Source organism: Bos mutus, chromosome 17, assembly GCF_027580195.1.
Source record: "Bos mutus isolate GX-2022 chromosome 17, NWIPB_WYAK_1.1, whole genome shotgun sequence".
In the NCBI taxonomy this organism is placed as follows: Eukaryota; Metazoa; Chordata; class Mammalia; order Artiodactyla; family Bovidae; genus Bos; species Bos mutus.
This window is the reverse complement of record NC_091633.1, coordinates 19,704,316-19,728,165: the sequence shown is the minus strand read 5'-3', so window position 1 is coordinate 19,728,165 and position 23,850 is coordinate 19,704,316. Positions and strand designations below refer to the sequence as shown.

Sequence of the window (23,850 nt, the reverse complement as noted above, 5' to 3'; positions counted from 1 at the left end):
CACTGGAATGCCTGGGAAATCCTTGGGGCTTGTACTACTTTTTAAATCAACCCATTTTCTTTTGATTTTTAAAAGCTAATTTAAGAAAATATATAAGCTCCCATGACCAAAATATGTAAAAGAATAGGAAGTTACTAAAAAGTGTTAGTTGCTCAGTCGTGTCCCACTCTGAGACCCCGGGAACTGTAGCTCTCGGGCTCCTCTGTCCATGGGTCTCTCCAGGCAAGAATGCTAGAGTGCGTAGCCATTCCCTTCTCCAGAGAATCTTCCCAACTCAGGGACTGAACCTGGGTCTCCTGCACTGCAGGCAGATTCTTTACCATCTGAGTCACCAGGGAGGAAGCCCAGTAAGCTACTGCAAGAACTCAAATAGAATTGAGTCCAGGACCTACCTAATATAGAAAGCTAAATCTGATTCTGGGTCTTACACGCTTTGGGATTTTTTTGCCAGATGACAAATATTTTTGCCTTAATTCTTCTATATCAGTCTTTTAGTGGCTTTGTACTTTTGGCGAGTTTTAAATTGCCTCAGTAGGACAAAAACTGGATTAAGATAGAACATGGAGAGGGGACTTCTCTGGTGGTTAAGACTTTGTACTAGACTCTGGACTTCCAATGCAAGGGGTGCAGAGTCAATTCCAGGTTGGGGAACTAAGATCCTACATGCCAGAGGCGTGGCCAAAAAATAAAATAAGATAAAACATGGAGAATAAAAAACTCTTTTTACTCTGTATCCCTTTAAAGAAAAGGAAATAGAGTAAAAAAAAAAAATGTACAGTTTCAAGGGAGCTCAGAGAACAGTTCAGAAAGACACTAAATAACATTAATTTTTAAAAATGATCTAAATTAAAAACATAACTTTAAAATCTATGATATATTTGTTATACCTGATTAATATTAATGTTGGTTATCTTCTCATCAGCTCTTTCTATGACTTTCAAGACGACTTCAATCATCTCATAGTCATAGGGATCCAACTGCATAAAAACAAAAATACATCAAAACTGAAGATGTTGCCAGGCTGGTTGATGTTGCTAGTTATGTTCATTGGCACAGATTACAAATATAACACCTCAGTGCATTACCGTATTAGATTATTCTTTTAAAAAATGAACTAACATTTTCTTATCTCTAAAATCAACTCTTAGAATAAACACATGTGCTTTAAAACATCTGGAAATGAGGCAAAGTTGGTTGAATAAAGAAAAATGTTCTTAAGGGACTAAAAACCTAGAAAAATAAACATATCAAAATTTTACAATTTTATAAGATTTTTAAATTAAAATTCTATTTCTGTCTTTTACGATGAGAAAATTAGAACAGAATAAAACCGACCTTTTTTTTGGAAATGACATAATTAAAAGTGTGGGCCTCCAAGTAAAACCTTTTCAAAGGACTTCATTCCAGCTATAATCACATACAAGCTACAAAAACTAGCTGGGTGGTATCTATATATGCTTATAAAAAGAAAGGAAATATTTCCTTTGTTCCGTTTCTGCCCACATACCATTACTTAAAAAAAACAATTTAAATGGCAACTAAATTCACATGAATAATAACACTGAACAAAGTGAGAAGATGATTTCTATAGTACCTATAAATTTTGAGCTAGCCTATATTATTTTTGGCTGAATTACAGACAAAACTTTAACTGAAGTATTTCTTGTAGGCATGATTTTATTTCCCCATCCATCCACCTTCATTCCCCCATCAAACTACCCCCTGACCTCAAAGTTCCAATTCTCAGAAGAGCCCCTAAAAAAAAAAAAAAAAAAGACAAGAGCACAAATATGTGTGTATGAAGATATTCCTTGTAACAACTTAGAGTAATTAAAATTTGCAAACAATGTAAAAGTCCATTCATAAAAGCCTGGTTAAACACAGGATGTTTCATCCACATAGTGGAATAATAAATACATTATCTACCAAAAATGGGAGAGATGTCTATTTATTGACATGTAAAATATGTTAAATGAGAAAAAGAGAGTAAAAGGATAGTATATTTAGTCTAAGATCTAAGATATCTACTGAACTATTAACTTTTTATCTATAGGAGTGGGATTATAGGGAAATTTACTTTTTGATTTATACCCTTCTCTGTAGTTTGATTTTTTTCAAAGAATGTGTGCTATTTTTAAAAGTCTGGAAAAAATGGCTATTTTTATTTTGGGGGGGGAAAAAGGAAAAGTGCTATATTAAATTATAATAAGAATACAGAAATCTAAAATTTTCTGAAAATACTTTACAAAAAAATATAGGACTTACTTTTCCAATTGGTTACCATATATATCTGATTAGTTAAGAGTAGGAGGGCTGTTTGAAATGACCCGATGCATTCATTTCACCATTCATCTACCTTATGCAGTATTCCACTAAGACTGATGACCAAATCTTTTGTGCTCGTCAGTAAAGGAACCATTTCGAGGGCTTTGGCCAGGAGTTTGGAACGCTGCTGCTTTGTGGATCCTGTGCTCACGTCTCCCTGGCTCTGGCTGGCATTCGTGTTGTGGAGGAGTGTTTCAATGAACAGCTGAAGGGCCGCATCAGCATCCAGCTGAAACGTGCTGAAATAGTATTCAGTTACACATGAATCTCCCAGAATGCACATCTTTCTAGACAGAGCTTCTCGCAGAAAACTCAGGTTTACATACAACAATTTTAAAGTCATTCCCTGAAATTCTAAAGGTCATCTAAATTTATTCAGTGGGGCTGCCTGAGGCAAAAGAGTCACTGTCAACCAAAGAAAAATCACCAACACCATGTGAGCATAAAGATGGTGAAATGAGCCTGACAAAATTAGAGCTCTTTAAATTTCACAAAAGAGGTCAATACCAGAAAACAACAGGCAAAAATCTCCCAGTTTCAGTTTAAAAAGAAGAGGGAGTGTGTGTACCTCGTTCTGGCTTTGCAGCAGTCCAAACAAGAATGGCCGAGTTTCGTTACATCGGAGTACAGGTAAATCAGAGCTCCTCAGAGCTATGAGTAGCCTCCAGTTCCTGACTTGCAAGTCCAGGATGGTGACAGCCGGGGACAATACTCCCCACCATCCACAAGGACAAAGAACTAGATCCCTGTCTGGTGAGGAAGGGCGCTCAGCAGTCTCACTATCAAGAACTCAAGATTCCACTCACCTGTCACAAACTGGGTGAGGGTTACGGCATCCGTGGTATTTTAGAAATGATCACTTATTATCTAACCCTGCGCAGGGCACCTGAGAGGGGTATGTTCACTCATACATAAATTGGTGATAATATACAATAAAAATGAAATGAGATGATGTGTGGAAAACCACTTTGAAACTAATAATAAGCCAACAGATTTAGTACCTAAATTTATCAGACAGATAAAACTCAAATGTAAATTACAAATCGTTTGACTGTTCTCATTACACTAAACTGTATCTATAAATAACATTTAGTCTTAGATTTTTTAAGTTATTTTTAAAAAAAATTCTCCCTAAATCATACTTTCCACCAATTTTAAGATTACTTTGAGCCCCTAAGTTGATCTGATACAGAAGTTTACTCGCTTGGAAGAATATCCCAAGCTTCTCTGATCATGTAAATGGTCTGGATTCTGGAACACATATTAAGACCAGATTCCTGGGCCTCAGATCAGCTGAATCAGAACCAACAGAGGGACCCAGGAATCTATATTTTTAACTAAGGGCCCTAGGTGATGCTTATCATGAGGCAAGCTGCGAAAACACTAAACAGTGAATTTAAAAGGTGATATATAAGAGAATTTAATCTGGTTTGGATTTACTCAGTGTGGGGTTGAGCAAAAGAAAACATCATAAGTCATGGGTCATGTGTCATAATCATTGTTAATCACTGTGTTCTTTCATTAGGATTACCAGTTTGTTACGCTAATAGCAAAAATACCATTGAGATTTAAAGAATTACCTGCAATATTCCAGAATGATGCTTGTGTCCATATCTATATTCTTTACGAGAGCTTTGATGAGGTCGTTCTTGGTGAGAAAATGTTGCCTGAAAACTGGCTGGAAAGAAATCTGGAAATAAAAAGAGCAAAAGAAAAAACCTGCTAAACTGAAATGTATCAGAACAAGGGTACCATCGTGCCGTGCCCTTTCACTGTCCACTTTTATAGAGAAACATTTTTCTATAGCTCCTTCAACTTTTACATTGGAAACAAAGGACTCATTGTCCTTTCCTTTCGGAGAGGCTGCTCATGCTCGTGCTCAGTGACTTTAGCTGTGTTCAAGTTGAGCATCACTCTGAAATTTCAGGTGCAAAATCTCAGTCATACTAACCCCTGGCAATTCATCACTAAAGTATGGCAGTTGGCAACAAACAGTCCCATTCTGGAATAGGAATGAGGCTTCAAAATACATATTCAAAATACATTCTACAGTGGTTTCATTCCTGAGAAGCCAACTATCTGCAAATAAAATAAAATGCTTTACATTCATAGTAAAGAAAACAGGATTTTGTTTTTGCAAATTGAAAAACAAGGGCCACTTACTACTCCCTGGGAGGAGTTGCTGAAGCTTAGTATACCTGTATTTACATTTACCTATATTATCTTTAACCTACCAACACACAATAAAGTATGAGGTTAAAGGGCAGGCCTGGAATAGCTTTAAATGTCAATTAATACTAGATACATTCCTAATGAGAAGGCTTAGTAGATGAAATATCAAGCTTCTAATTTACTTAAAAATAGAGCAAAACGAAAATGAGGCAAAAGGTCCTTATTGCTTTGAGATTGAAAATGAGGGTACTTTATTTACCTAAAACTTATGTGCCACAGTTTATATTTACATATAACCTCTCCAACGGGCTTCCCTGGTGGCTCACTGGTAAAGAATCGGACTGCAAAGCAGGAGACATGGGCTCAGTCCCTGGGTGGGGAAGATCCCCTGGAGAAGGGCACGGCAACCCACTCCAGTATTCTTGCTGGAAAAATCCCATGGACAGAGGAGAGGAGCCTGGTGGGCTATGGTCCATGGGGTTGCGAAAGACTTGGACACAACTAAAGTCACTGAGCACGAGTATGAGCAACCTCTCCAAAAGGAAAGGACAACGAGTCCTTTGTTTCACATTTTTCAACTGGGTAATTATCAGAATGGATGAAACTTCACAGCACTTGAAGAATACTCACACCAAGTTTACTAAGACGAATACCCCACCGGGCATCAGTACTGAGTTCACAGAACTTAAACTTCGTTTCTGTTTCCTGACAGAGACTGGCCAACTGAGAGCCCACCAGAGATATTGCCTAAAAAGTTAAAATAGAACTAAAATTCAGTTGCAAATAGACAATGTTTTAATGCTTTTTTATGCAGAACTCAACAATAAAAACCATAATCTTCAGTCTTTCTTTATGGTAACAGTTGGAATGTTACATGTTGCTTTGTAAACCATCATTACTTACACTTAGGTAATAATTACTTCAGTGATTTGGCTTTTAGTGTGATGCCATAAATTTAGTCTGGATTTCTTTCATAAGAAAAGGCCCAATTTGAGCTATCCTACAAGTAAAATTGCCACAAAGGGCAAATTTTAAAACAAATATTAAAGACAAGTTTCGCATCCATTAAACTTGTCCTTTGAAAAAGAACTGGCCCGTGAATTTAAGGTTTCAAATACACTAGAGTAAGAATATGCAGTGAGGTTCTGTGGCTGCATACAGATTTAAGAAAAAAAAATACAATTCCCTGGGTTGAGCAATGCTTAGGACCTGCATATGCAATCTCTGGTGTGTCACTAGTTAGGGAAAAGCTAATAGAAACCATGTGAGTTAGCTTGATGCTTCTTCTGCTAAATCTTGAAAATCTGGTGGCAAACCAGTTTTATTTCTTTCGCTAAATCTTTAATTCTTCAGGAACCGAAGGTGTGCCTCCTTAAGTCATACCAATATTTTGTCGTAATTCTGCCATGCTTTATCTGTGAGCTTCCAGAGATTCTCAAAGACTTCTTTTTGCGGTAAGAGAGTGCAGTACCCCAGTGCCAAGTCGAGATCCACCAGGCGACAATTAAATACCTGTAGGGAGAAAGCACCTGGAGAAGCAAGTTCCTCACAATTAAAACAGAACTCGGTCTCTAACAGCTGATTTGCCACTAAATTTAATTTCAGACTAAGAAAGAACAAGCGTTGCACAAAAAGTTATTTATAGTAAAATAGTTCCGACTTGCTGCTTAGATTTCATGTCTTTTATCACTATTACAAATTTAAGGAAAGCAACTCTAGCAAGTTCTATGTGACAGAGCACACTTACCTGCAGAAGCAATCAGGGTGGGGCAGTGGGGAGGGAGAGGAACTTAGCACAAACAAATACTCACTTTGTACAAGAGTGTGGTGGCATTTCCCCTGATAAACATAACAGCTTTCTCTTTCAATTCCATAACAACGTGCCTGGATTTAACTAAAGGGGCCTCTTCAAACAACTTAAAAAAAAAAAAAAAAAAAGAATCCTCAGGTCCATTTCTATGAGCATTTTGAAAACTTTTCTTAAATATTAAGGAACTTTGAAAATTCACCATCATATGCAAACAGCACTGTCATTTAATCTATAATGACAGAAAGCTGGGACGTGAAGGGGAATTAACTGGGAAAGGACAAAAATAGAACCTTTTAAAATACTCTGTACCTTGATTATAGTGTTGGCAACAAGGTGAAAATACATTGGTTGACATACTTAAAATACGTGCATTTTAATTTTGAAAGCTATATTTCAATAAAGCTGTTTTTTTTTAAAAAAAGAAAAACTCACATTTAGTAAATATCAATAGCGTAGTAGAAATGAATGCAATTCCTTCTGAGACCAGCTTCATAAGCAAGTTATCAATAGATAGCTTGTCTTCTACAGTCTTTTCATAATGTTGTAATAATTACAATAGTTTGGGCCACAGTAAAAACAAAGAGCAGATGGACAATTTCCGATAAAATCAAGTATACATTTTTGTAGATGTTCAACAGATGTTTCCTAAACCTGGCAAATAATCCATTTCCTCACTACAAAGCCAAATGGGAAAATGTGGGCTCCCAATTTCTTTGTTTAACAGTGCTTTTGTATTTATATTCTTGCTAACTGAACATATTTGTTCTCGAAATAATACCTTTTCGCTCAAACTGGCATTCATGAAGCTTGACACAGAGTGCTGAAGGCAGGCACCAAAGGAACCAATCACAAATTTTAGGGCCAGTTCCCACTGGCTAGATTCCTGAAGGTTCTGAAGCAAGGCAGAGATGGAATTGATAACAGGTAACATTAGGCTGTCTCCTGTGAAATGATAAAAAAGAATTTTACTTGAATAAAAGTATTTTAATCTTTAGATTTTTTTTTTTAAACAAAGACCATATTTGGAAACTGTCTTCTGGGACGGTCTACTTCTTCAATGCACAGAATAGTCATAGAATTGGTTCTCAAAGTTAGTAAATGAGAGTTAACAAGAGGTCTGATTGAAACCGGAACATAGTTAAGTACATGGGTATGGAGGTACTTTGATTTTAACTTGCTTATTCTGAGATGCTTTAAGTCATGAGCTGAAGAAAACCACTTCTCCACTTGGAAGACCAAAATGTAGAACAGATTCACAAAAGTTAACAATAGATAAGCCAAATGACCCACTCTCCTGACTGTTTGGAAGAGTAACAATGTAACAGTAGTAACTAAGAAATGAGGACATTGTATCAGGTTCATATCCAGGATTTAAAGAACTTTCTGTACTGGCAAATTTACAAAAGGGAAACAGTGGTTATACATGTTTGATGCCATATACCTTCACTGGTGAAGCAGTATGGTAAACTCACAGAATCCAAGGGATATCTCTTGCTTTCTACAAAACAGAATAAATTCAATAACTCTTTCATAGAACACATAGTCCCAGGGATACTTTAATATTGTGCTCTTATCAAATAACATTCTAAAGCAATCTGCTACTTAAAAAATAAAAAACCCAAGTATACATACAGAAAAATACACAGAAAAGTGTACATCCAGACCAAGAAACAGAACACTAAGAGCTCCCAGAAACCGCCCCCTTGTCTCCTTCTGGTCAACCCCCCAAGAGTAACCACTATCCTCATTTCCAACAGCATGGCCGCCTTATAGCCTGTTTTTTACATAAATGAAATAATACAATATGTATTCTTTTATTCCTTGCTTCATTTGTTCAGCATTATGCCTGTAATATGGAGAAGAGCACAGCGACCCACTCTAACATTCTTGCCTGGAGAATCCCATGGACAGAGGAGCCTGGCAGGCTACTGTCCACAGGGTCACATAGAGTTGGATATGACTGAAGCAACTTAGCACACACACACTCATGCCTACAATTGATTCATCCATGCTACTGTGAGTAGTTCCAGTTCCAAACCCAGAAATACACAGGAAAAAGATATTACACAGATGAGAATTACCAGCCAGAGGTACAAGTGACGAAATCAATTCATAGATGACAGGGAGCACCATCTGTGACTCAAGAACTATTCCATCTTCACTGAAGAAGTCACAGTAAGACCATTCCTCATATGGATCTTTATGAGTTCCGAAAGAAGTCTAAATATCAAAGTGTACAGAAAACACATAGATAAGGACACTGTGGGACACAGATACCCTCTTCACTGAGTAGAATCCAGAATCAGATCTATTAGAGCCAAATGTAATTTTAGCCAGACTATAAAGTCTGTTTCTTCTGGTCAAGGGCTTAAAATAATGCTGCTTTAAGTTAAATTATTGCTCAGGGAATTTCCTGGCAGTCCAGTGGTCACGATTTGGTGTGTTCACTGTGGGGGTCTGGGTACCATTCGTGGTCAGGGATGATCCCACAAACTGTGAGGCCAAAGAAAAAAAAATTAAATAGTTACTCTGGACAATGTCCAGAGATGCCTTGTTTGAGGCCCACTGTTTCAAAAGAATGCAAATTAAAGCCAATAAATGTGACTAGAAAAGAGAAGTGGTCTCATGTCCTTAAGTAGTTCTCTGGTATAGAGTAAGAAAATATAAGAGGTTGATTCAGTATTTTTATAAACTATGCAAATAATTTAAAAGTGGTATATAATGGATTGGGCTGGGGTTTTGTTTAAGGGAAAGAAATTCAAAGCAATTTACTTTCGTGAGAATTCCACAATCATCCATTTGGCACTGTCTGGAAAGCTCTACTGCCATCAAAGTATATTTACAGAGTTCTAAGGCATCCAGCACAAAATCTGAAAGTGGAGAAAAATCATTAAACTATTATTTCATGTGTTTAGAATAACAACAACAACAACAAATCTTTTTAATAATTACCATTCAAAATTCTAAGACAGGCCACAAAGTAGAGAGAAAGGTTTTCACATAGCTTTGACTACCCTAAATAATACAGGTCAATATTTTTCTTAAGCTTGACTGGAAAGTAAGATCAGATATGGGGAGGCAAGGAATTTCACCATCCCCTGAAAGTGAGTATTGTCAACAGTCAGAAATGACATTGTTGGGACTTCTCTGGTGGTCCAGAGGCTCAGCCTCTGCACTCCCAATGCAGGGGGCCTGGGTTCGATCCCTGGTCAGAGAACTAGATCTCACACGCTGCAACTAAAGACTCCGCTTGTTACAACTAAGACCTGGCACAGCCAAATAGAGAAATAAATATTAAAAAAAAAATGACATTGCTAACTTTGGAAATATTTTAAAATAGTAATCCCCACAGAGATTCAATTATAAGTGTCCCTTTGTGAAAGGGGGTAACGATCACTCCATACCTTCACATGTCCAATTGTAAGGGGACAGCATTAGCTAGACAAAAATGGAATGAAGCAGAGAACATAAAACTATGTAGATTATAAATCTTGTCACCTGGACTGCAGATGGTGGCAGCCTGGCATGCAAGGTCGTGTATCTCGGAGGGAAGATTTAGACCCACAGGTACTGTCATTGGAACGCCACTGGCCAACATGTGACACAGCTTCTGACACATCAGGAACAGGAACTGCCCAGTGTCGGTGTTGCAGTGATATTTAAACAAGTCCCTTTAGAAGAAAGCAAGCGTCAGAAGTTAGAACACTCACGTGGGAAACAGATGTGTTTGCCTTACTCAGACTAATATATAATCACTACCAACATGTACAATGTCTTTAAATGCTTTCACAGTACACAGTGAAAACTTGCTTGGGGTACTGTTGTAGTGCAAGATGACCTATACTCAATGGTTCAGTTATCTGAACCGTTCAGATACTTGGGGGGTCAGTTACTAGACTTCTACGCTCCCTCTTTCTGACTCAGGCAACCAAGACAGGCTCTTAGGGTGAGAAACCAAGAATCATTTCTATGGAAGTGAAAGGGTCACCAGCCCTACGTATCTTTTTAAATTTTTTATTGCTTATTGAAAATTAGGCTTATAGCTTAAAAAAAATTGTTGATTATAGTTGCTTTACAATGTCGTATTAGTTTCTGTTGTGCAGCAAAGTCAATCAACTATATGTATACATACATATATCCTCTTTATATATACATACATATACTCTTGTATATATATAAGAGTATATATACATACATATACTTTTTTCTTTTTTCTGATTTCCCTCCTGTTTAGGTCACCACAAAGCAGAGTTCTCTGGGCTATACAGTAGGTTCCCATTAGCTATCTATTTCACACATAGCATCAATAGTATATATGTGTCATCTCAATCTCCCAATTCAGCCCCCTCCCCCATTCCCCTTGGGGTCCATATGTTTGTTCTCTACGTCTGTATCTCTAGTTTTGCTTTGTAAATAAGATCATCTATACCAATTTTTTTCAGATTCCACATATATGTGTTAATATACGGTATTTGTATTTCTCTTTCTGACTTACCACCAGCCCTATCCTTATCATCAAAGAAATAAATGAAGTGGGTGTTCCTTTCTGATGAGCTGTGTGATCTGGGGACTAAGAACTCACCTGCATTTTCTCAGTGCAGCTTCCACGTTCCCATCGCTCAAGGCCCTCAAGGTCAGCTCGGCTTCCAGCTGTTGCCTGGACACCTGCAGGGTCAGCGCCTGTCGGTGCAGCTTGGACTCAGCGCTCAGCCTCTGCTCCTCAGTGGCCCGGGGCTCTGCTGGCCTCCAGGGTTTGTGTTTGGCCTGTGCAACTTGGTGAGCTTTAATGTGCTGCTCCCGGAGCTCTGCTACCAGGGAACTCTTGCTGTAATCTTCAAATGAAAGAAAGACCTCAAAGTTCTCCTGCAATAAGGCAAGCGAGACAAAGCCCCATGTCGGTTCAGTTCATCCATGGCTGAACATCACTGGTGTGTCATGAATCTCTTTTCTCCCTTGTAAATTAAGAATTTAAGTCTCTATATTTCAAAAGTAACTTATATAAAGGTTGGGACAGGGGAAAATATCACTTTAACGGAGGGTTTCCTAACTTCAGCACTGCTGAGTGTATTTGGCTCAGCAATTCTGTTGTAATTCTAAACCTACAGTAATTCTCAGTAATTCTAAACCTAACCCTGAGCAGAAGGAGAAAGGGGTTAAGTATTAGGTTTGTGCAATTCCACCCTGGCGGCGTGAAGAAGCCAGCTTTGCTGTTTTCTGTAATAACTCCTGGTTGGCTTCTAACTCCAGAACTAGGATTTATTTTTCCAACCCAATAGAAAAAGTCCTCTTGAAGCCCAAGGAAGGGCACCAAGAGGCAGTGGCAGTGAGGGGGACTTTTTTATTTGACACCACACTTTGGAGCAGGGTTTCTCTATCTGCCAGATAATTGTTTCCTGCAGAGGCTGTCTGGGTACAAAAGGTTGTTTAGCAGCATCCTTGGCCTCTCCCCACTACACCTGGCACAAGGAATGCTCCACAAATAGTAGCATAACTAAACACGACTTTGCTTAGATCAAAACTGTTGCTTTAAAAGATCTGCAATTCTCAAATGTAAGAAGAATGTGGAGAAGTTAACTTATCCTGACTCCTGGGTGCTTTACATGAAGACATCTATTGTTTAAAACGGAAGGTCTCAAACTTTAGGGGTGCAGCACCTCTTTATACTCTTAAAAACTATTGAGGGGGGCTTCCCTGGTGGCTCAGTGCTCAAGAATTTGCCTGCCAGTGCAGGAGACAGGTTCGATCCCTGGTTCGGGAAGAACCCACAGGCCGAGGAGCAACTAGGCCCGGGAGCTGCAACTACTGATGTCTGCATGCCCAAGAGCCCAACAATAGAAGCCAGCACCATGAGCAGCCTGAGCACCACTAGAGCGCATCCCTCCTCTCTGAAACTAGAGGAAAGTCTGCACAGCAACCAAGACCCGGCATAACCAAAAACAAAACAGGGCCCTCCCCCAAATTTTAATGAGATATCTATCAATATTTACTGTATTGGAAATTAAACAGAAAAATTTTAAATACATGGGCATATAAAAATGCACATTCTATCAGTCTTTAGAGTGACAATGTTATCACAGCATGAAGCTTCTGAAAACCCCACTACCCTCATGAGAGAATATGGCTGGAAAGAAAAAATCACTTCTTATTTTTGCTATAAATATAGTTTTAACCTCATGGACTCCCTGAGAGGGTCTCAGAGACCCTTGGGATTCCATGGGCTATTCTTTGAGAAACTGTGGTACAATAAATTGTGATAAGTTATTTCTTCTTCCCATACTTCGAGATAAAACAGTTGAGAGTTACATTTGCCAGTGTATTTACTTCAACCTTTCACAAAGAGATCCTTGTATGTACTCCATTTCCTACTTTTCCGTGAGCCCTGATAGCCTTTCTATTTACAAAGTCTTTTCACATTAGGAAAGACCTGGAGCCAAAATAAAGTTAATTTCAAATTTCACATCTGAAGACAGTTAATCCGTTCAAAGTAAACAGAAATTAATTTTCAAGAAAAAGCAAACTGCCTAGAATGAAACTATATAGAAAAAAAGTAGAGATCATGAAGTAGATAGTCATCTTTTGGACTGGTTTCTACATAAAATTTGCTCTCTTTCACAATATTTTGAAACGCTGTGGTTTCTCAGTTTCCTCCTCTATAAAGGAGAATGGTAATAGTAACCTCCGTGGGGAGCTACTGTGACAATTAAATAGCACATGAGAAGCCCCTGGAATCATGTATAGTACATGGTAAGAACTGAGTAAGTGATGGCTACTGTTAGCCATCATTCAGGGTCATTGGAATTAAATAATCTATACAGATACCTTAGATCAAAATGGTTTTTTAAAAAGGCATAAACGATTGCTAGAATATAGTTTAAAAAGAGAGTTGTTATTTAGTCACAAAGTCGTGTCCAACTCTTTGCAACGCCATGGACTGCAGCACGCCAGGCCTCTCTCTCCTCCAATGTCTCCTGGAGTTTACTCAAGTTCATGTCCATTAAGTCAGTGATGTTATCTCATCCTCTGCTCTCTTCTCCTCTTGCCTTCAATTTTTCCCAGCATCAGGGTCTTTTCCAATGAGTCAGCTCTTTGTATCAGGTGGCCAAAGTAATGGAGCTTCAGCCTCAGCATCAGTCCTTCCATTGAATATTCAGGGTTAATTTTCTTTAGGATTGACTGGTCTGATCTCCTTGCAGTCCAAGGGACTATCAAGAGTCTTCTCTAGCATCACAATTCAAAAGCATCGATTCTTTGTCACTCAGCCTTCTTTATGGTCCAGCTCTCACATCTCTACACAACTACTGGAAAAACCATAGCTTTGACCACACAGAGCTTTGTCAGAAAAGTGATGTCTCTGCTTCTTAATACGTTGCCTAGGTTTCCAAGGAGCAACTGTCTTCTAATTTCATGGCCGCAGTCACCATCTGCAGTGATTTTGGAGCCCAAGAAAAGAAAATCTGTCACTGCTTCTGCTTTTTCCCTTTCTATCTGACATGAAGTGATGGGACCGGATGCCATGACCTTAGTTTTTTAATGCGGAATTTTAAGCCAGCTTTTTCACTCTCCTCTTTCACCTTCATCAAGAGACTCTTTAGTTCCTCTTCGCTTATACACGGGTATTCGGGTCAAGAATCAACAGTTAGAATCTTACATGGAACAACTGACTAGTTCAAAAAAGAGAGAACATTTCTTAAAAAGTTAAAACAAGACAGAATTGCCATATGACTCAGCAATTCCTCTCCCGGGTATATACCCAAAGGAACTGAAGGCAGGAACTTAACAGATATTTGAACATCCATGTGCAATGCAGCATTATTCACAACAGCCTCAATGTGAAAACAAACTGAATGGCCATCAAGAAATAAATAAAAATGTGATAGAGCTGTACAGTGGAATATTATTCAGAGGAAGGAAGGAAGTGCTATACATCCTACAACATGAATGAACCTTGAAAACATTATGCTAAGCAAAAAATGTCAGACACAAAAGGACAAATATTGTATGATTCCACTTTTATGAAATTTCTAGAACAGGCAAATTCATAGAGATAAAAAGTTGATTAGAGGTTACCGGGCGCTGCAGGAAGAGAGGAATGGGGAGTTGTATTGCTGAACAGATGCAAAGTTTCTGCTTGAGGTGATAAAAAGCAGACACCGGTGATGGTTGTACAACATTGTGAGTGGAGTCAACACCACTGAATTGTGTATTGAAAAATGGTTAAAATGGCCAATTTTACATTGTATGTACTTTACCACGATTTAAACAATCAGTAATGCAGTACATCGAAGAAGTTACTGAATTATACATACACTTCAAATGGATGAGATGTATGGTATGTGAATTATATCGCATTAAAGCTGCTTCCAAAAAAAACAGACAGTGGTAAAGAATCTACCTGCCCAATGCAGGAGACACAGGTTCAATCCCTGGTTCGGGATTGAAGTGGCAGAGCAACTAATCCTGGGCACCACAACTATTGAGCCTATGATTTATAGTCCAGGAACCACAACTATTGAACCTTTGCACCACAATTACTGAAGCGAGAGTTGGGCTGTGAAGAAGGCTGAGCGCTGAAGAACTGATGCTTTTGAACTGTGGTGTTGGAGAAGACTCTTGAGAGTCCCTTGGACTGCAAGGAGATCCAACCAGTCCATTCTGAAGGAAATCAGCCCTGGGATTTCTTTGGAAGGAATGATGCTAAAGCTGAAACTCCAGTACTTTGGCCACCTCATGCGAAGGGTTGACTCATTGGAAAAGACTCTGATGCTGGGAGGGATTGGGGGCAAGAGGAGAAGGGGACGACAGAGGATGAGATGGCTGGATGGCATCACTGACTTGATGGACGTGAGTCTCACTGAACTCCGGGAGTTGGTGATGGACAGGGAGGCCTGGCATGCTGGGATTCATGGGGTTGCAAAGAGTCGGATACGACTGAACGACTGATTTGATCTGATGTGCTGCTAACAAGAGAAGCCACCACAGTGAGAAGCCTGAGCACTGCAACTGGAAAGTAGAGAAAAATCCTGCACAGCAAAGAAGACTCAGCATAGCCAAAAGTAAATGAATAAATAAAATTACTTTTTTTAAAAAGAGAAAAGGAAAACCAGTATATCTAAAGTTCCTGAAGGCTACTGCAGAAAATCTTAAGGAGGAACTGATCATTTATGCCAAATGCACTGATTAGCCAGGTAATAATGTTCAACATGGCTTAACTTACCTGTAAGCTAGCAACAGTTTTAAACTGTTTCAAGGTTTCTTCCCATTCATCTTTCTTCTGCAGATTATCTGTAATTCAATTTTTAAAAGTTATGGAAGACATCCAAATTCTGATATTATCAGAATTTTTAAAAGCTAAAATTTTAATTCACTTTGGTTTTCTCAAATCTTCAGTAGTTCTTTTCAGATTCTGATAGAAGACAATTTAAGTAAGCACAAAAAGAAATCTAGGGAGGGAGGTTCAAGAGGGAGGGGACATAAGTAAACCTATGGCTGATTCATGGTGACGTATGGCAGAAACCATACAACATTGTAAAGCAATTGTCCTCCAATTAAAAAAAAAGAAATCTAAGTATTCTCTTTGAAAGTAGAAAAAAGAAGTTTTTTGGTTACATGAGAAATGGCAATTTTTCTGAAATAAAGTCTAGATTTTTTCCCTCCAAGAAAGTTACTTTGGTAATTATTTGTCTGTTCTAGCTTTTCTTGTTGGAAATAGTACATTTATTTTTTCAAAAATTTTGGCCACACCTCAAGGCATATGGGACCTTAGTTCCCTGACCGGGGATCAAACTCGGGCCCTCTCTCCACGGAAGGTGGAGTCTTAACCACTGGATTGCTGGGAAAGTCCCTTGCTAACTGTTTTAAGTTCAAGGTTAAATGGTTTTTTCCTCAGCCATAATCAAATGATAAGTGAGCAATGTGAGTGAACAGTGCAAGGCACCAGAGAAATCTAGCCTGGCGTTAAACAGTCACTGAAGTATACACAAATGATGAGCTACTCTTAGATAATTCTGCTCTTACACTGCTAATCAAAAGAATAAGGCAAGGAAGGCTTTTCCTGAAGAAAAATGTGTGGGATCAAACAAGACAACCAGGGGATTTCATTGGTGGTCCAGTGGCTAAGATTCCACACTCCCAATGCAGGAAGCACGGGTTCAGTCCCTAGTCAGGAAACTAGATCCCACATGCTGCAAAAAGAGCTGGCGCAGTCAAATTAATAAATATTACAAACATGAAAACATACAGTCTGAGCCAAACAAACAAAAAGACATGACCAGAGCCTGTGCACCAGTATGGCAGATGTCACTGATACCTGCTCCTGAAAAGGATCGGTTTTAGAACTATATCAAAGTGAGGGAATAGAAATGGAAACTACCTTTCTGACTGTTGCAAAGTATTTTAAGAATGTCTACTGATGTTTTCGCTACAGACAGTCTCCAGGCCTTGTCCTAAAAAGAGAAATGCAAAATGAAGTCCATTTCTTGTATCTGCCATTGTAGAGGTAGTGCATATATAAACAAATACATAAAAAGCACAGAATCAGAATAAATCATAGAAATGGCTGAACAATCGAGAGGTCTGTGTTATAGGGAGTTGGGCACTCAAGGAAAGGATGATATACGAATACTATATAAGCTAAATATGAAAAATACCAAACGGACTCTCTCATGTATGATTTAGGGATATCACAGAATATGTAAATCTCCCACATCACCTTTCAGTTACACTATAATTAACAAGCATTTGGATTTTGTTTAATAGCTTATACTTATTTGAGAAAACATTGGGATAAAGCTCTCTGGAAAAGTTAAAAAGAATTGAACTTGTTTAGTATAGAAATCAGAAGTCTAAGAAATAATCATTATTCTCAAGACCAAAAAAGAAAAAAAAACTTTCTTTTTTTAAGATAAGAAAAACCAACAAGGGAAAAGCTTTAATTTAAAGAGATGATGTATGTAAAAGGCTTAGTCAGGGTCGGGTTCATATGAAGTACTCAAACATTTTGATCATGGGTTGCAGTTGAAGCTGGTAATTGAGAAGACAGAGTTTTATGTGAGGCGCTGCCACTTTCCAAATACTCTTGGGAAAGCCACTAATTTTAAAATTTTAGTTTCTAAACTCAATCAGTAAGGAGCTAACAACAGGGCCTCCTTCACAACGATGTTCACTGCTTTTCTGTGAACAGTAAGAGGATAATAAATTTTAGGTGTTTTAAAAAATCATTTCCCTAAAGGTAAAAGAATGACTGCAGTGGAGACTTCTCTGGTGGTCTATGCTCCCAATGCAGGGGGCTTGGGTTTGACCCCTGGTCGGGGAACTAAATCCCACATGCAGCAACTAAGACCAGGAGCAGCCTCCACCTCTAAAAAAAAAAAAAAGGCTGCAATGGGAAAAAAAGAAAAAGATTGAAGGGAAGTGAATCACTGAGAATGACTGGGAAGTAAGTATCTTCAAAGGTTTAAAAAACTCAACTCCCCTGGATAAATTAGGTTTTAGGTTCCTTATCTGTCTATCCTGAATTGGCTTTCTGGTAACTGCTAAGTTTCAAGATTCTGTTCTCAGATTAGATATACATTGTTTCTGCAGCTGATGTTACTTGAGAGTAATGATTATGCCCCATGCAATGTAAAACATTGTTTACACTTTAAGGCATTAGGGAAAACTCTATGTCCAACAGGTGCTTCAATTATTCCTTCTGATCTGCAGATCCTAGATTACTCAGTGTGGGCCCAGAGGCACTGCTCCAAGGCAGTCATATTTGTTTGTATTTCTATATGATAAATTTTTGACATAGTAAACAGGAATTTTCATATTAGGCCACTGTAGCAGTGAGAAGGACAAATACTCTTATCTGTGAGTCTGTCTTTTCTATCCTATTGATAAATAGCCATAAAAACTGGATTTATCTTCATTTTATTTAGTCAAAATCTCACCTCATTAGAAGTATCTGGTTCTTCCTGTAAAGCCAGTCGTGCCCATATGATTACTCTTTCTGCAGTTTTCTTAGCTTCAGCAAGAGGCAAAGACCTCAACAGAAGGACACAATCTTCACCCTACAGTCAGAGTTTGAAAGGAAGAAAAAAACAGCTGGTACTGGCAAGGAATGATTTGGATTTACCTCCTAACTTTATTACTTAAAGATGAAATGATATCATTTTGAAAAACAGATTATGATTCCATGGTTTAAAAATCTGAAAATTGTTTCATATGACAGAAAACAAAAAAATTAAAATACTACCCTTTGTAATTCTTGGGTATGCCTAATAGTTTAGGAACTAAAAAGCCTCTTGATGAAAGTGGAGAGTGAAAAAGTTGGCTTAAAGCTCAACATTCAGAAAACTAAGGTCATGGTAACTGGTCCCATTACTTCATGGGAAATAGATGGGGAAACAGTGGAAACAGTGGCAGGCTTTATTTTTTTGGGCTCCAAAATCACTGCAGATGGTGACTGCAGCCATGAAATTAAAAGACGCTTACTCCTTGGAAGGAAAGTTATGACCAACCTAGATAGCATATTCAAAAGCAGAGACATTACTTTGCCAACAAAGGTCCGTCTAGTCAAGGCTATGGTTTTTCCTGTGGTCATTATGGATGTGAGAGTTGAACTGTGAAGAAGGCTGAGCGCCAAAGAATTGATGCTTTTGAACTGTGGTGTTGGAGAAGACTCTTGAGAGTCCCTTGGACTGCAAGGAGATCCAAGCAGTCCATTCTGAAGGAGATCAGCCCTGGGATTTCTTTGGAAGGAATGATGCTAAAGCTGAAACTCCAGTACTTTGGCCACCTCATGGGAAGAGTTGATTCATTGGAAAAGACTCTGATGCTGGGAGGGATTGGGGGCAGGAGGAGAAGGGGACGCCAGAGGATGAGATGGCTGGATGCCATCACTGACTCGATGGACGTGAGTCTGAGTGAACTCCGGGAGTTGGTGATGGACAGGGAGGCCTGGCGTGCTGCGATTCATGGGGTCGCAAAGAGTCGGACACGACTGAGCGACTGAACTGAACTGAACTGAATAGTTTTAGAATTATATAAAGACACTTAAAAATACAAAAATAAACCCACATCCTATTCTTGGAACAAAGGGTCCTATAGCATATATAAAACATGAGCTAAATTTTGTTAACTACCAAAGACTATGAAAGCTCTTTGCTTCTGCTGCTGCTGCTGCTGCTGCTAAGTCGCTTCAGTTGTGTCCTACTCTGTGCGACCCCATAGACGGGAGCCCACCAGGCTCCCCCATCTTGGGATTCTCCAGGCAAGAACACTGGAGTGGGTTGCCATTGCCTTCTCCAATGCTTGAAAGTGAAAAGTGAAAGTGAAGTCGCTGGGTCATGTCTGACTCTTCACGACCCCATGGACTGCAGCCTACCAGGCTCCTCCATCCATGGGATGTTCCAGGCAAGAGTACTGGAGTGGGGTGCCATTGCCTTCTCCCATGAAAGCTCTTTAGGTACTCACAAAATACTTTAAAAGAAAAAAAAACTATAGATAGAGGCCAATCTAATGCCTAATGTTGGTATAACTTTGCTTTAATGCTTGTCTATTTGTATAATTTGATAGTTAAATCTTTAAAAACTCAAAACAAAGAAACCATATATGGATAAAAGTAAGAATAATATAAAACTTTCACACCTGTTCTCTATCAATCAGGTCAATAATCCTTAGACTGTAGATTTCATCTTTAGGCAACATATATGCTTCAGCCACCTTCAAAGCATCTTCTAAAGAAGATGGGACATCTTGTTTGAGAATGTATCTGACCACCCTCTGAAATAGATATAATTCATATTTCTTTGTTATGAAATCTCACAGAGAACCCAGAAATCATGTTTATGTAATTAAAACAATGAGTCAAAAACTAAACTGTATGAAGAATTAAAACACAATTTGTATTCTGAATTTAATGACAATCCTTTCACTTTTTTTGGTTCCCCTTAGCTTTGAGATTTAATTGATAAGTAAAAATTATATATATTTAAAGTACACAAATTATGATGTAATCTGCTTCTTTAGCTCCTTAATTATCTGTTGTCTTTACTGTTTTAATAACCAATCAAACACTCTGTTAACATCTTATCTAAGAAAAGGAAAGTAGTGAAGAACCTAGGTATATGAATCTTTAAGAATGTAAAACCCGGTCACATTTCCCGTGGTGTTCTAGAAGTGGAACAAAGGTGTTAAAAGATTCTTCAATTATTGGTCTTACCATTATTTCCTTGTTTAAGAGATTCACCTCCCTTATTCCATAGCCTCGTAAAAGTTTTTTCATCTCCATTAGTTTGTAACTTTCCTGTAACAGCTTGACCCTAAAAGTAAATTTATTGATATTAACATGGACTGTCTCTGTTATGAAATACTAAGAGACACAGTAAAGGACAGAAAAAAATGTTAATTTCAACTCAAAACATAGTTTATCCCACACCAAAAAAGTAGATCAGGAGACTGTAGTCTTACTTGGGATGGTCCATCTCCAGGTGCTGTTTCACCAGCTGCTCCACAGCTGCACTCCAGGGGACCACTGCGGCATACATTATCTTGAGCACAGCATCAAATATGAGCTACAAAGACACACACGCACCAACAGTGACTAGCCCTCGGATTTACGTTTCATGCTAATTAACGATGCTGCCCAATCTACAGCAGGGGCCCTGCATCTGCTGTATGGAAACTTGAGAATACGTCATCTTCTGACAGCAAAACCATGTATTTCTTCCAAAATTCACACATATTAAGTCATTATTTTCTACAGTCTCTGTGTTTAAAAAGGTTTTTTATGATTTTATTCACATTTTACAGTAATGACTAAAAACAGTGTGAAGTCAAAATAAAGGCATATGATAAAAATATTAAAAACTGTATGTTTGTAAGACCATAGAAATGCTGGAAATACATGCATTCAAATGTCCACGTGGTATTTCTGCAGGTGGGAATGAGAAGACTTTTCACTTTTTATTTTCACAAGAAAAAAGAATCATGGGTGATTGTGATTTTATTTTCTTTTTATTATTTTTTCATATTATATAAATTCTTTCTAACAAATATGTATTGCTTTTTCTTGGTTTTGCTTTTTAATATTTATTTTTTTCAAACTTTAAGCTTTTGTTCTGTACTGGGGAATATAGCCAACTAACAATGTTGTGGCAGTTTCAGGTGAACAGCGAAAAATATCTGCTGCTTTTGTGACCAGAAAAAAGAAACTTTTAAGAAAGGATGCAATGCTCAAAAAAAAACCTATATGATCACTATTCACTTACATCTGTGTCAGATAAACATCCTATTACTGCCATGGCTTTTGCTTCCCAGGCTGTATCAAAGAGTGAGGTGAACTTTGAGCTACATCTCTTCAGTAAATCCTAAAATGAGACAAACATTTTGTTTAAATTTAAAACTCACTAGAAAACAAAGAAACAAAACCAACCCACACACACATAAATAAATACAGATAAACAGCTTTTATGGATATTTAAAAAACCAAAAACTTGTACTTAGCCATGAATGATGAACTACGGTCAACAGTGCAAAATTGCCAAAACCTTGGTCTTCACTTTTACATGGCGCAGAAAACTTTGTTCACACTTCTGTTATTTCACAACAGCCATTTGCAGAAAGTCCTAATATTATCCCATTGTGTCGAGGTTACCAGCCAATGAGTAGCAGAGTTAACTCACATTCTTAACAACAATATGCTGCACAAATCCTAATGTTAAGTATCCACATTCCTCAAAGAGTTAAACATTCAATACAATGACACACTGCACGGATCCAGGAAAAAAGAAGCTACCTCTATGTACAAAAGCAGAAGTTCCTCCTCCTGTAAGTCATGTTCATGCATGTAAACTCTTATGAATTTCTGGAAGATGGAAGGAATAAGCTCGGGGGCCAGCACTTTATCAAACATTCGGAATACAATGGTGGTTGTATCCTCCTGGATATCAAAATAAAGATGGCATAAATGCAAACTCTAGTCATGTTGACTGTGGTAAAATAATTCTGATAAATCTAGACTTTTACCTACCTTCTCAAAATCAGAGAGGGCTAATTTGCAGTTGTATTTCCTATGCAGTGTGATTAACTCTCGAAGGTTATTTACCAAAGTCCTTAACTGACATACTTCCTCCATGTTTTGATTATCCTTGTAAAACAAAAATGTTGAAGTTGTTACGGATATGAAATAAAAGTATGAGGGAAAGACAAATAAGAGGAAACCTGTAACTTATGCCTTTAAATTTTGTATAAGTCTAACTAAAATTAACTAGTACAAATTAACAGATCAGAATCCAATAGAAATCTGAAATTTTTCTTTCTTAAAAAAAAATAGAAAAAACTATTAATACAGTGTAATATTTTTTCAGAACCCCAAATATACTTAGGTACACAAACATCATTTAGATGGTCCTCAATGTTCTGATCATATAGATGTAAAGCTATAGATTAAAACCAGATATAAAGCTATGACATTTCCTAAAGCTATATACAAGAAACAGAATTTTCAATTGATAAAAGGCAATTAGGGAAAAGAAAAAGAGGAAAAGCTCTCTTGTGGAAAAAACATATAATGATCAATATACTTTATAGATTATAACATAAAGATTATATGATATCAATATACTGCTTGCAACCTACAGAAAAAATTTTTATTTTATTCTTAATAGTATATGCTATGCTAAGTCGCTTCAGTCGTGCCCAACTGTGCAACCCCATAGACGGCAGCCCACCAGGCTCCCCCGTCCCTGGGATTCTCCAGGCAAGAACACTGGAGTGGGTTGCCATTTCCTTCTCCAAAAAAACTAATCCTAATGCAGTATTAAGTTTTGCCCTTTTAAAGGACTATGAAATGCTACTAATGCATAAAATCCCAATTAGACTACTTAGGAGTATGTTTATATATTGTTTCCCTTTGGTTCAATAAAGAAAAACAATGCATTAGAACAGGTTGAAGTTGTGACAGAAACATTAGGATTTTCCTTTTTGTGGATTGTAAATGTACACAACAAAAGAACACACAGAAAGAAAATGTAATAGGCACATATGTCTAACTACAGAGACAAACTTTTTAATATAAATTAAATACTTTTTAACTGGGCTTCTCTGGAGGCTCAGATGGTAAAGAATCAAATGTTTTATTACTAAAAATTTCTTTTTTGTATCATACCAAGGAACTCCAACTCCAAGAGGATGCCAATCCCAACTCATTTTCTGCTGTAAAAAATACCTCTGCCAGTTGAAGCCCATTTTCTGGCCAGTTTGCCTTTAAAAAAATATTAGAGACCATTAAAAATAATGTTTTTATTTTTAAAACAAAATGGGGAGTACTTGAAATGTCTCTTTACTACTAAGTATACTGGTATTACCTTATCAGTTAATTCAAGGTTCCTGGCTGCTTGCTCCAACCATTTTGCAAGAATTTTCTGAAATAGATACATCATATAAAGTACAAATAGATAATCACTGAAATAATTTAAAACCTCCATGATAATCTTTCAAAAGAGATACTAAAATGAACTACCTGGTGTTAGCATGACTTAATCTTTAACCATATAAAGTAAAAA

At 37.7% G+C, this 23,850-nt stretch overlaps 1 protein-coding gene and 1 long non-coding RNA gene across 4 annotated transcripts in view; one reads left to right on the top strand and one right to left on the bottom strand.

Moving 5' to 3' along the window:
• Positions 1-23,850, bottom strand: part of KNTC1 (kinetochore associated 1) — a 70,369-nt gene that overhangs the window by 19,902 nt on the left and 26,617 nt on the right. For all 3 annotated transcript variants that reach the window (XM_005904685.3, XM_070386257.1, XM_070386258.1), the window contains exons 23-45: positions 23,653-23,709; positions 23,454-23,549; positions 22,317-22,433; positions 22,083-22,226; positions 21,556-21,654; positions 20,756-20,859; positions 20,508-20,607; positions 19,934-20,068; positions 18,235-18,354; positions 16,677-16,749; positions 15,522-15,589; positions 10,890-11,170; positions 9,806-9,978; positions 9,080-9,177; positions 8,389-8,527; positions 7,749-7,805; positions 7,086-7,249; positions 6,309-6,413; positions 5,881-6,009; positions 5,128-5,244; positions 3,906-4,015; positions 2,357-2,564; positions 888-977 (exon numbers count right to left, since the gene is read on the bottom strand). In XM_005904685.3, coding sequence (XP_005904747.2) covers positions 888-977; positions 2,357-2,564; positions 3,906-4,015; positions 5,128-5,244; positions 5,881-6,009; positions 6,309-6,413; positions 7,086-7,249; positions 7,749-7,805; positions 8,389-8,527; positions 9,080-9,177; positions 9,806-9,978; positions 10,890-11,170; positions 15,522-15,589; positions 16,677-16,749; positions 18,235-18,354; positions 19,934-20,068; positions 20,508-20,607; positions 20,756-20,859; positions 21,556-21,654; positions 22,083-22,226; positions 22,317-22,433; positions 23,454-23,549; positions 23,653-23,709 — 2,784 coding nt within the window. The remainder of the gene's footprint in view (positions 1-887; positions 978-2,356; positions 2,565-3,905; positions 4,016-5,127; positions 5,245-5,880; positions 6,010-6,308; positions 6,414-7,085; positions 7,250-7,748; positions 7,806-8,388; positions 8,528-9,079; positions 9,178-9,805; positions 9,979-10,889; positions 11,171-15,521; positions 15,590-16,676; positions 16,750-18,234; positions 18,355-19,933; positions 20,069-20,507; positions 20,608-20,755; positions 20,860-21,555; positions 21,655-22,082; positions 22,227-22,316; positions 22,434-23,453; positions 23,550-23,652; positions 23,710-23,850) is intronic.
• Positions 1-23,850, top strand: part of LOC138991488 (uncharacterized) — a 64,875-nt gene that overhangs the window by 19,520 nt on the left and 21,505 nt on the right. The gene's annotated exons all lie outside the window — the stretch shown is intronic.